This window comes from Haliotis rufescens, unplaced genomic scaffold (assembly GCF_023055435.1).
Source record: "Haliotis rufescens isolate VD_foot unplaced genomic scaffold, xgHalRufe1.0.p SCAF_3, whole genome shotgun sequence".
NCBI classification, from domain to species: domain Eukaryota; kingdom Metazoa; phylum Mollusca; class Gastropoda; order Lepetellida; family Haliotidae; genus Haliotis; species Haliotis rufescens.
This window is the reverse complement of record NW_025964001.1, coordinates 29124313-29137530: the sequence shown is the minus strand read 5'-3', so window position 1 is coordinate 29137530 and position 13218 is coordinate 29124313. Positions and strand designations below refer to the sequence as shown.

General features: G+C 36.6%; 1 protein-coding gene across 1 annotated transcript; it reads right to left on the bottom strand.

The window, feature by feature from the left end:
• Positions 1-4067: 4067 nt before the first annotated feature.
• LOC124146289 lies at positions 4068-5330 on the bottom strand. The gene is made up of 2 exons (XM_046516526.2): positions 5081-5330; positions 4068-4742 (listed from the first exon to the last, which is right to left on the bottom strand). The coding sequence occupies exons 1-2, from the start codon at positions 5328-5330 to the stop codon at positions 4324-4326; spliced, it is 669 nt and encodes a 222-aa protein (XP_046372482.2). The 3' UTR covers positions 4068-4323.
• Positions 5331-13218: the final 7888 nt, after the last annotated feature.

Below are 13218 nucleotides of genomic sequence, written 5' to 3'. Positions count from 1 at the left end.
ACTTCACGCGCCATGACGTAATGCCTACAAGAACAAAACAAGGTATATCAGGGGTACATCTTTATTTCACAAATTGTTTCACCTCTTAAGTGCAATACTAAATTACTAAGTTTATACCAGATAATGTGTATACCTATATGACAAGACGAGGGACGCTTCCCGAGTCTTTTTATGAATAATCCTCTGCTTTGTTCTTTATTTCACGGTTGTCTATTTTATTATCTCTATTTGTATATATTCTTAGATATTGTACATTGTGGGTCTTTAGTGTAAGAAGATTTTTGTAGCATACTTCAATGGTGAAGTCATCACACAAGATTGTCTTTTTGGCTCTGTAAATACCTTGTATGTATATGTTAGATGTGAGATTCTGTACATAGCAGAATAGTTTACAAATAATTATATTAATGCATTGCCATCAACTTCTGACATCATGACAAAACAACGTCATATTTGATATATTCTTTTATCGCTAATGTAAACTATATTCCTGGGGACACATTTGTTCAGCAAGAATATCAACCATCACTTTAATTAAATCACACTTCTACACACAACTATCAAAAAAGAAGCATCTCATTCAATGGAGTCACTGTCATATTCAAATTGATATTCCCTTACGAAAAGAAGATTACAGGCAAGTACCCCGTGCTGGTGACAATAGCTGTCATGATTTCACTGAGCAAACGTATTGCTGATCAGTCACTACAGCTGGTTCCACAAGAATAACAATAACACAGCAAGACAAAAAGAAGACAATTAGAATGACGTATCCTTTATCACAACACTCGTAACAGTGACAATGGACTGTTTATGTTCGGTATTGGTGACACACCGTGATTACTTTCACATCACAAATGCGTTTCACATTGTCACACATATTATCACTCCCTTCAAAATGAGGTTTTTGTGATCACCTTGTTTACTGCAATATATTTCACAACATTTTCGCCGGAAATGTGCGCTTTGTATAAACAGTATCTTATTTTAAAATGTAAAGATGGTACAACAACTGAAAAGAAAGAATTGGCAAACGGATAAGCCGATATAGATACCTTGCCTCAAAATATGCATTCGACATGGTGCAGCGTTTGTTACGGAGTAATGTGGGAAGCATCCGGTTGAGACATAGAATGCATATTCTCATTTTAACTCTGTGGTGACACAAATGAGCTAATGTGCAACTGACCCAAAGTATTCAAGAACAAAACTGCCTTTGGCTTTCAAGACACGACTCCAGTCAACATGGAAGGGGGCAGGTCTTGAGCAGGTCCATAACTTTCGAGATTCCTTTATAACAGTTCAGTTCAGTTTACATATATATATATACATATTGTTTTATATATATATATACGTACTACTTCTTTGCATCTGTGTTCAAATTTGCAATGCACCTTACGTCACAGCCCGGTTAACACCACAATGTTATAAAAACACGAAATCACGAAATGTTCCGGAATGTTTTAAATAATGTTTCATTCACGTGAATTTGTATGGTTGCAGAAACGTTTCAGCAACATATCCTGCAACATGTGGTTATAACGTCTCAAAAATGTTTTGAAAACGGAATAGCCCAGTTAACAGTTAGTTGGTGTTTTGTTGCCAATGTTCAAAACGTAAAACACCAACTAACAATATACATCTGACAAAGAGTCGGATACTGTATACACTTTAAGCTTGTACTGCATGAAAGAAATTAAGAATGGTCATGTGAGCGTTCAACAAAAAACTTCAAGACACAGGTCTGTGGAGATGTTGATATCTTTAGAAAAAGACCTTTTGATTGTTGATTTCAGCAGAATCTTCATTCTTTGGTTTTGATTTTTATCCACCTTTCTGAAATAAAAAACAATTGATAATGCTTTGAGCAGATGCATAAAATATTTAGTATAATATTCAATTGTAGTTTTATCGGTATTATAACAACGATGTATATGTAAGTGTTTGATGAACTGAATGCTTGATGTGGTCACTATAATAGCATCACGAGTTACACTGGAATGCAAAATGTGGTACAAGCAGGAAACCCACCCCCACCCCCACACCCATCCACTTGATGATCAGCGGTTGAGTGCAGATACAAATCCAATTTTAACATTTATTTACAGCCAAAACCTGACATCAACAGATACTTGTTTATATAACATGGTATTTAACAACAGTTTGTGCACATGTGTTCACATAATTCACATTCACGTGTGTCTTTGGCGTTTTCACCAGTACATCCGAAATGTCATTTTGTATCCACTGGAATGCTCGTGTCTCCTTTTTCCCTCTTGCCGCAGCGAAAACAACAATGTTCCACGTTATAACAAAGTCATAACTTTAACTGTAATCAGTAAGCATATAGTTAATCCAAAGATGAAATAACTGGTATAATTGCATGATTTTTGGGGGGAACACTTTAGTGCGAATTTAATGTCCACTTGAATAACGTCGGAAATATATCAGTCGACAGAGAAGTAATGTAAATTAAGAACCATATCTTAGACAATTCGAACGTAATTGTTCCACACAATACCCCGGCTTTATGAAATAATGGAACCTTGGCAGGGCAAACCAGTGACTGATATTATGAACCACATCCCACGAATTCGGGTACGAAGACAACAAATCAAACACGTCAGCTTGTCGCCCCTTACTACAAACATGAGATACTGGGGACTTCTGTTGTCTAAACGGGCATTGTAACAAGCTGCGATTGACACCTTCATCACGGAACAGTTTACAGTTACAGTGAATCAAGCCTATGAATTTTATTTGGCCAACATGTTTTTGACAGAACTAAATCAAATTCAATATAATATATAGTGATAAAACATGTTTATCGAAAACCGAACGAATATGGTTGCAATCTTTTTTTAAAGAATATTTCATTGGTGTTAGGAGCCTATGTTGCCTACAACTATCTCCTTGTTACAAAAGCATTTGCGATTAATATTTTCATGTTAAAAATCAACAAACGATGACCACCTCACTGGAAATATATTGTGATAGCTTTTGACTACTCACTAGCGAGCGACCACTTATGCAAACACGTTACAGCACCCGACTCGTTTTACTTTTCCTCGTTTTCATGAAAAACGAAAATGATGAATTGATTGTTTGGGGGAAATATTATAAATACACATTGTAGACGTTGCTTCAATTTAAATTTTTGAAAATACACGCGGGGAAGTCATGCAAAGAAAAACAAGAACCAGATGATCCATATTTAGTTCAGTTAGTGCCAATTCTAAAGAATGTGTCTTGTAATTATTTTCCATATAATCCATTTCACAACGTTTCTATCACCTGAAATCTTCGAAATTGCTCATATTTCCAAAAAACATCAAAGTTAGTAGTATAGTACTGTAAAATCATAAATTTCAGATATAATACGGAAGAAATGCCAATAAGTGTCAGTGGTAGGTAGGCAACCAAAAGCCGAATGCAATAGCGGCCGGATAGTGACGGCAAAGTACTATGTATCAACCACCCCACGCTCAAAATCATATAAAGTTTTGTCTTACTCATATCAGCTCTATTTTCATTTGACACTTCGTCCACAGATTAACTGTAACTGTTGTAAAATCGTTATACCAGGGCGTTATCAATCCAAGACAGTGTTCATCGATGGCGCTAATTATAATTGTGAGACGCAGTTACGCTTATTCGTATGGGTTGGTTTCCCTTACTTGTCCACAATGTTTGAAATATCAAATATGTTCTGGCATAACATATTTGTAGTGTTTCTAATAGTTTCGCCCATGTTATAGCTTGATGTTCTTGAATAACATAATAAAACATTTTAGTAACATATTGAATGGTTGTGAAACATGTCCAAAACGTTAATAAAACGAAAAGCTTTGATGAAACCTTATGAAAATGTTTTGAAAATGTTTTTGTGTTGGCTACTAGTCCTTTTGAACTTATTGGAAGTTTCAACACGAGTCTAATCGTCAACAAGTGTTTAAACGTTTACTTGAATTACACCATTACAATGTGTATTGAAAACAGAGCCATATTAAACATCATGTTTTGTCCAGCATCAATAACAAAAAACAACTGTACTTCACTGATATAAGTTTAATCATGTAACAGAAGATATGGGTGTAGATAAGTAACAGATGTAGATAATATCAAAAGCCAAAACATGCGAAACATGGTAGGTATCATGTATCTGTGTAAAAGATACTTTTGTGTATGTACTGTACAAATAGAACAATAGGTCACTTGGAACAAACGTATGCACTATATTGAGTATTCAAAGTAACGTGGAGTAGACAAAAGGTTCAAGCACTGAGATCGATGGGGCTCAAAGGCAATAAAAGAAATTATCAGCTATGATTGCCTCTGGAGTTCACATCCATTAGACCTAGAACAAACGGTAACCATGGTTGGAATATGCAGAGACGATCTATCCCCCATTTTCGATTTCTTGTTAGCAGACACGTTTATGCTCTCGTCATTTCGGCGTCGTTTTTGTCCCCTGATATATGATGCAAAGGGAGATAACTGTTCTTTTGAGACAAATTCACAGGTGTGCTGCTCTGTTTCGTCTGTGTGGAAAAGAACTTCATCGTCAAGACAATCCCAGGTGTCTTCTAGAGATTCTGTTATGGTGTTGGATGTGCCTGGACTGATGTCAATGGGGGTGATCACGTCACTGTCTTCAACGACGTCATCCAGAAGAGACAGGAAAGTTTGATCGTCAATTATGTTGCTGGTGTCGACATCTGTTAGGAACTCCTGGCTGGATTCTGGAAAGAAAACAGTAACATGAACAACAGAACTGATCACAAAAAAGCATTATTAATCTGGTTACCATGTCATTGATACATCATGGTTCAAGATCTTCGTACCAGTGAGGCAGATACTCACCATATGATAAATGGGACTAGAAAATATTAGCCGTCTACAAATAAATCTAAGTCGTATGACCATGTGGCCTTCTCTGTCTCACTTACATAGCATTATTTTCATGAGCCACATAACAAATGTAAATAGAATCGACAAAATCCCTTCCATGTGCATTACTTTCACGTTATGATTGCTAAAACTAATACTGTCACACAGATCACAATGACAATATACATACCTATAAGAGAGTATAAATCATTTTCTAATAGACTGTCCGATTCATGGGAACTTGAGCAACTGTTTGCGTCATATTTGACACACTGTGCGTCATGGTAGACATAGTCGCTCCAGTCAGTGGCTATCAACAGAGCAGGCTGGTACATATGTTGTGGGTCATCCAGACCTGGGAACTTGGACATATCCAAGGCATAAGTGATGTTGGTGTCGATACTCAGAGGTTGAAGCGGGTGGCTAGGTACGTCCGGCATGGTTGTGAAGGGAACTATGCCATCCACGGTTACATCACGGGTATTTAAACAATGTGCTGTAAGCCCGTTTAGACATCCAATCAGATCGTTTAGCTTACCGAGCTAATCAGACATTTCCTATGATACCGTATGAAAACACGAAGCTGTTAAAACGACGTGAAAGCTTTCATTGTGTAAAGGTGATTAGCACAAATGACATGTTGCAACCCCAAGGAGCCGCCTGTCTGGTGGTCCGATGGTGTGTTTTAACATCTCTAAATAGGCAATAATTAATCGGTAGCGCTTTGATGTTTATCTGCCCGCGTCATTGATGAAACGGGAATTACTAAAATCGGACGCCTTTTATGTAACTATTAAGTTTTGAATATATTTGTAGTATATTTTCCACAGAAGTGATACTGTTTTGGTAAACCAGAAAATACTTATTTAAATACCACTCCATCTTCAATAAGACAACAATCATGTTTAAAAGATTTATTTAGCTCAATGCATTAGGACAATGACACCATTTGAATGATCATTAGATGTGTCAAATATAAGTTTCTGATATGTGCATTGTAATTGCATTCAAATAGTTCAGTGTTACCACTATTATACCGTTAGTCAATATTTGGTGACGTTTAATTATTTGAACATGCGCTCTTTCTGTCAGCCCATTCTGCCGTCTGTCTCGTGAAAATTGAAAGCAGTAATCAATTCCAAAATGTTTTGTACCTTTGTAATTTGGAAAAGGTTTCTTCAAACTAAACGTTTCATATTTGTTTCAAATCTAGCAGATTCTTTAATTAAGCTTCGAATTTATGTTTTAAGTGTCTTCTCTATGTTTGAGCATGATATTTTACCAAATGTACGACCTATCATTTTTCTTGTCTGAATAATTCAATCAAAAGAAAGTTATGAGATATACTTCACATCGTGGGTCTCTATCATAAAAAAGGTCTTCTTGTGGGACAGAAGCATTTTCTTACATTTCAATAATTATGTTAATATGCTTGTCCGATTATGTCATATGTAGAAAACAAACATTCTCTCCTGACCTAAACATTTGTTCAGCATATCAGCTATTACTTGCATGCATACAAATTACTAACAACAAAGATACAGCTCATATACTGGAGCCACTGTCATATTCACATTGATATGCTGAACATGCCTGTCTAATAAATGCAAAACGTCAACGCGAGAGAATAATCTCGCATCCCGTATATCTGCTGGAGCAGGTTCTATTTTGCGATAAAGGCACAATGGTGATGAAAATTATATGAATGGGTCATTGAAAATCAGTGATGACAAAGAACGAATTATACCTCAAGCCTTACGACAACATTATTACCCCGTACTGTTAACAAAAGCTGTCACGATTTAACTAAGCAAACGTATTGCCAATTAGTCACTACAAGAATAACAATAACACAACAAGACAATTAGAATGACGTATCCTTTATCATAACACCCGCAACAGCGACAATGGACTGTTATACTTGGTATTGGTAAAACACCGTGATTACTTTCACATGACAAATCCGTTTCAAGTTGTCACACATCTTACTCTCAACAATTCATTTTTTTAATTACTTACAAAACAAACATTTCTAGAGAGTGAGTATGGTTTTAGCAATATTCCAGCAATATCACGGCGGGGGACACCAGAAATGGGCTTCACACATTGTACCCATGTCGGGAATCGAACCGGGTCTTCGGCGTTACGAGCGAACGCTTTAACCACAGGCTACACGACCACCCCACTAGAGTGAGGCGTTTCTGATTAATTTGTTTTGGGAGTATATTGATGGAATATATAATATTTATCTTATAATATCAAATTAATGACACCGAAACCGTATTTTCACAAAATGAACCGAGTCTTAGTTCCTGTTGAATTTTGTTCGATTGACCAGTTTCAAGGCATGAATATGAAGTCGGAAGATGAAGGTTCTGATTCTTGTAAGCTTATCCGGATATTAAAAGTAAATGCAGATAAATTGTATTACAAAGAAGAATAATGGCACTTATATGAATCAGCTTTGTTTCCCATCAGCTTTGCAAAATATAGCCGTTGGAGCTGTTAGAGAGTTTTAATATGGGCTTTTAATTTTAACTATTGTTCTCCAAGAAATTGTCGGCATCACTAAACATGATTATAATCCACCATTGGAGACTGCGTTGAATTTTAAAAATAGGAAGTTGCATTCTGAATGAGACATATGCAATTAAGAAGGTACATTTCCGCTCACAGTTTCAAAAACATGACATGTAAGCAAAATAACTGAAACATGTGAAATCATACGCCGACAACAACGATGTGCCGATATACAAATCTGGATAATTTCTATAACATATATAGCCACTATTAATTTCGAAACAGGCATAGACAGTTGCGCAAACGGAAAACATGGCACAAAATATAATTGCTGATTTCGTACATCTGTTACGAACATAAAATGTTATGAAATTAAAACAGGATGGCTTCTGATCCTATCAGGGAATAGTTTCAAGCTGTGCTCGGGTAACATGTTGAGCAGAACAAAAAGTGAAACAATTAAAAGAGGTGTATAACACTATGACATCGCTGCTAATGCGTTTCCGAAAAGCATTAGGATTATGCCAAGGACATTTGGGAACAAAATAGTTGAACTGTTCAGTGTTCAGTTTGTATGAGGCAAAGTTAAGATGAAGATGTTTATTTCTAATGAATCACCTAGGTGACATAAAGAAGTTGACAAGAGAGACATATATACAAAGAAATGAGACAATAGTTAGTGGAGCATACGCAGTCCATATTTTACATACTGGGCTAGTCGTAAGAGGAGAGGTTTATAAGAACAAGTCATAAGTGCAACATATTTTTCAGTATTTGGATATTTACAATAATATAATGGGAGATATTTATTTCTTAAATGATCCGATTCATGGCATTCTAGTATAAAATGGAATTCATCACCAATTTTATTTTTACAGAGAGAGCAAAGCCTATCTTCCCCATTGAGGTTATACCATCGGCCAGTTTCAATTGGGAGTCGGTGGATGGTGGTTCTGATTTTGGTAAGCCAGATGCGTAAATTATGAGGTAAATACAATAAGTAGTCTTCTACTGAGAGGATATCTTTATACAAATTATAATAGTGTCCTTTTGAGAAATTCACTTTACTACTCCTTCAGCTTTGTAAAAATTGATCTATAAGGACAGTTTTGACTTTAGCCTTTATCCATTGTACACTGGGAAATTCCTGAGGCAGCCAAATGTGATTCAGACCTGTACTTTGTAAAATACGTTGGATTTCATTTACAAGTGGGAACTTAAACTCTGGGTGGGCAATTTGGAGTTTGAACATAAGTTTGTACACTATACCTGATAATTTGGTTTCTGATAGAACTAATTTGCCCCAATATGATACCATTCTTAACTTAACATGGATGTTTAATAGGTATCTCCCCAATTCCCCGCTAAGCTGCTCTAGTGTTGCACATCAATCATTTCTGTAATATGAAAACGAATTTGAGTGCTTACGTGACTGGTTTTCAAAGCTTGCATGTCCGCCAGTCAATCTGAGCCAAGACCGCAGGGGACTAATTGTGCTTGACCGTCTTTGGTCAAATTAGCTCATTTGGTTTTGTTTCATAAGTTTGTGTATGTTTTTAGAAAAAAATCTAAAATGTTGAACTTAAGAACAGAATAAGTTTCATACTATTACGTAATGGATATAAGAAGGGACTTAGAATGTAATCTGGCACATTTCTTTGATAATTTCACTTGGGAAATACTAGATCCACACCAGATGCAAAGCATATTACAATTACGTGTCCTTTGTTTAACCACCTAAGCAACACCATTATTTGTAAACTGATACAATGAGTGACATCTAAGGAAGGCATCGTCATGCGTAATGTTGATGTGAGGAAACACACGCTGTTCTGAAACAGCTGTTGTTAGGACGCTCATGCAAAGAACTTCTTTTCAAAACATGTACTGTAATGGTAAATGTATGTATATCCATATATTGATTGCTGGTGTATTTGCCAAGAGGAAATGTTTCGTGAAATGAGTCGGCATGGTTTTCAACGTTATCATAACTAATCCAGTCATATGACGGTAGGTTGGTTCATAAATGTGAATGTGTAATGTAAAAGGGCATTTCTGTTCATACATCCATATTGCGATTTAATTTAATACTTTAACTATCAATACGTGAATTAAATATCATGTATACACGTATGCAATATTATTATACATACCAATGTAACTCCAGTACAATAAACAGTTGAACTGAATATTTCTGGTCATACCTTACAGAATCGGTGCCTCTTTATAGGAGATATATCTGGTATCAAGTCCGTAAATCAATTTGCGAAAATGAACTAAACAATTTTACAAACAATTTTACCGAAATGGCAGGTGCCCTGGAAGCCATAAGTACATTCGATTTTAATAGATTTTATTTGTGGTACATATTATGGAAAAAACCCTGTTTTACCTCCCCTTTCAACTGCATAATCAAAAGTTATTGTCATTGTGTCAAAAACATTCACACATGGCTTTTTGATTCTCCATAAGATTAAGGTAAAGCGTGTGTCATCAGTCTTTGTGAGAAACGTACTCATCACTGTAAATCGAAACGGCTTTTCCAAAGGTTGTGATTATTTATAACCAGCTTTTGTCCCTTCCGTGTCACGTATGTAAATAGACTGCCTGTTTGATTTATGAGCCCGAAATATGGTATTTACAATAGTTGACCGTGTTCTTTTGTGTCCGAGGCCTTCACGTGTCACAGAAATTTACATGCCATTCACATAAAATGCTTTATCACATGGTGATTTGAAACTGAGCAACTTGAAGGCTCGAAACAATCTGAGTATTCATCTTTACAAATGTAATCACGTACATGTTTTGACGTTGTCCCTTTGGTTCTGTTGCCTAGTAACACTATCAATTAATCGTACTCGCTTCGCCACAGCTGATGAAGATAAATATCATTAACCCTTGAATGTCCTAGGTTTTCCCATATACATTTATTCCTCATATTTCTTGTCATGCAACAATATGAAAGATATTCTATTGAAGCAAGCAACAATTATGAATTGCCTATTCTTTTGTTTAAGAGAGTATGTGCATAATTGTTACTGTCATCTTGTCTACGATGAGACACATATAGATGTGTACAGTGACCATAGTCTTATTGAGTCAAATTTCGCCCACGTTCATGAAATATCCAGTATGCTATATAATATCTTTTACTCATCCCAAATCATGTATTAATGTACCCTTTGTTATATAAGGTTTAAGAGACATGTTCAGATAGACATCTAGTTGCTTGTCCATCTATCCTGGGAAATGGAATAAATATTGTTTAAAGCGAAGTAGCTGATCTGCACCGCTGAGTATATCGAGCAGTTCTAGCAGTCGAATCTGGATGTCTTGGGGTGTGATTGTTGATTGCATACATTGCACATGAATTTGTTCTGTTCGAACAACACATGGCGCGTGTGCATACAAACCTTTCTATTGCGCTATTTCATCACAACACATTTTTATAGCATGTACACGTTACAGAGTGCATCCATTTTCAGCGTCCTTAAAATTGGTATACATTTGTGCTGCAAATACGCACCGGAAATGTAGATTCGAAAAACATAACAAAATTCATGTCTATGTCTTTCAAGTCTGTTGAATGACTTTTAAGATGTTGTGGCGTAAAACAAAGGAAAACCATCTTCAATATGGGCAGTTTATCTTTTGAAATACGGGGATACATATTCCAAATGGCTAACGAAAAAGATGAAAATATCTGTATTTAAAATCCCTGGTTGAATCATGTAATAGTTTTACTAAGCCCCAACCACTACTTTGTGTGCACATTAAGCTTTATCACCAATCAGTAGTTAAAATGTTGGCAGGGCATGTCTATCCTTTTCGCGAAGACCTGGTGTCATTTTTATTTTCAGTGATCTCTTTTACGCCCAATGGAATCTATTTCGCAGACAATCAAGACTGATTATTATCTGGCGTTGACGGTTTATATTTAAGCTAAGATATGTTATGGAACTTTATTGGGCTTGATAAGGTATATGTGGGAGACAACAGTAGTTATGAAGGGCAACTATACGCTATGCTATGTACAGGAACTATATGGGCGTGATAAAGGGTATGTAGGAAATATAATCACCAATTACAATGTCAAACAAACACTACCCATGTCAATGATTTATGTTGATTTGGCATGCTAAACGGTGGAAACACAACGGTTCCCCAGACTAAGCTTCCATGTATTCAGACATTATAGGCGATGATTTGATTCAAATCTGTACTGCTGGATCAGGGACTTCATATAAGTCTTTGTATAAATTCCCTCGTTATATGGGCGGAAATCGTGGCCGCCAGCTACCACCAGAGACAAATACTGCAATACTCCAGACAGTTATGTAATGTCTTTGCTTATGGTAACATGGCCGTTCTGTGCTGATAACGAATGAATAATTAACCGCAACTGTCAAAATAATTCCGTGGGCTTTCTGGACGGTTACGTGATTACGAATACAATCAAGAGCTGTAAATATTGATTGCTGTGACCGGTGTCAAGCAGCTCACGGTTATTAGGACAGGGGTTGTCCCTGTCAATTTCCTCCCCCATAAACGTGTGTGAATGAAACAAATAGATAACCAACCCTGATAACGCTAGATTGCGCAATGCAGTTCTTTGTTCAAGAGTAGAGTCAAGAGTATCCATCAACACTCGGGGGAAGGGTGGCTTAATGGTCAAGGTATTAGCTTACCTGATTTGCTGGCTATGGTGGGAAACTAATTACCCTGATAATGACCCTTGGTTCTCAACTATATGCAAAAAATCACCCAAAAAAAGGCATAACCTTTATCTAAACTCAAATAGCCAAATCAAAAAAGTACTCAGCAAACCACTAACCAAACCAAAAATTCTCCATCCATCAAATAAAATCGACAGAGAAATCACTAAACTCCAAACAGGACACACCAACCTAAATAACCACCTAAAAAAATAAAAAAAACACACTACAGGTAACTGCCCACACTGCAAACAACTAGAAACCCCAGAACACGCACTCATCCACTGCACACACTACCTAACACATCGAACCGCATTACAAACCACCCTCAATCTAAACAAGTCTCTCACTCTAGAAGCTATACTAAACCCACAAAATAAACCAGAAAACTTCAAGGCCTTAGGCGTATTCTTAATCAAAACGGAACTAATAAAACGCATCTAAAAACACAATAATCTACCAAATCAAAATCACATAAACAAACAAACATCCACCATACCCAGCTCCCTTAGTTCTCCTCCCCAACCCCATCGGCATCTATTCCAAATCTCAAAATTCCCAAATTCTATATAAGCAACCCCTAAAGCCCCCTCTTGGGTTGCTCAGACCACTTTCGCCCCTTTCGGAAACACATTAAATGGCCTGGCCGGGCCCGTGTGCGAAATACGCATCAGTCGGAAAGCGCACGTTAAATCTCCAAAGTAAGTAAGTAAGTAAGTCAACTATATGTGTTATCTGCCCACATTGAACAAGCAGCATTATACAACTACAAATTGTTAAAGGTGGCGTTCGACCCCTACGTACAGACCCCTGACTTGGTAAGAAAAGTGTCCTTAGACTTCCGCCAGATGGCATAATATGTGGGTTATCAATATACTGTTTATATCCTGTGTTGATCTTAATATAATTCTGAATAAGGAATGATATTGTTTTCCGATTGATTTGGTTTGCGCACTCACTATGGTTGTGTAGTACATTTCGCCCTTCGAAGTGTTACTCATTGAATTCCAATATTACACAAGGCCACATTATTCAAGGGACACTGGATGGTGTAGAATGTTCCACAAAGGCAAAGTGATCAACGTCAATCTAC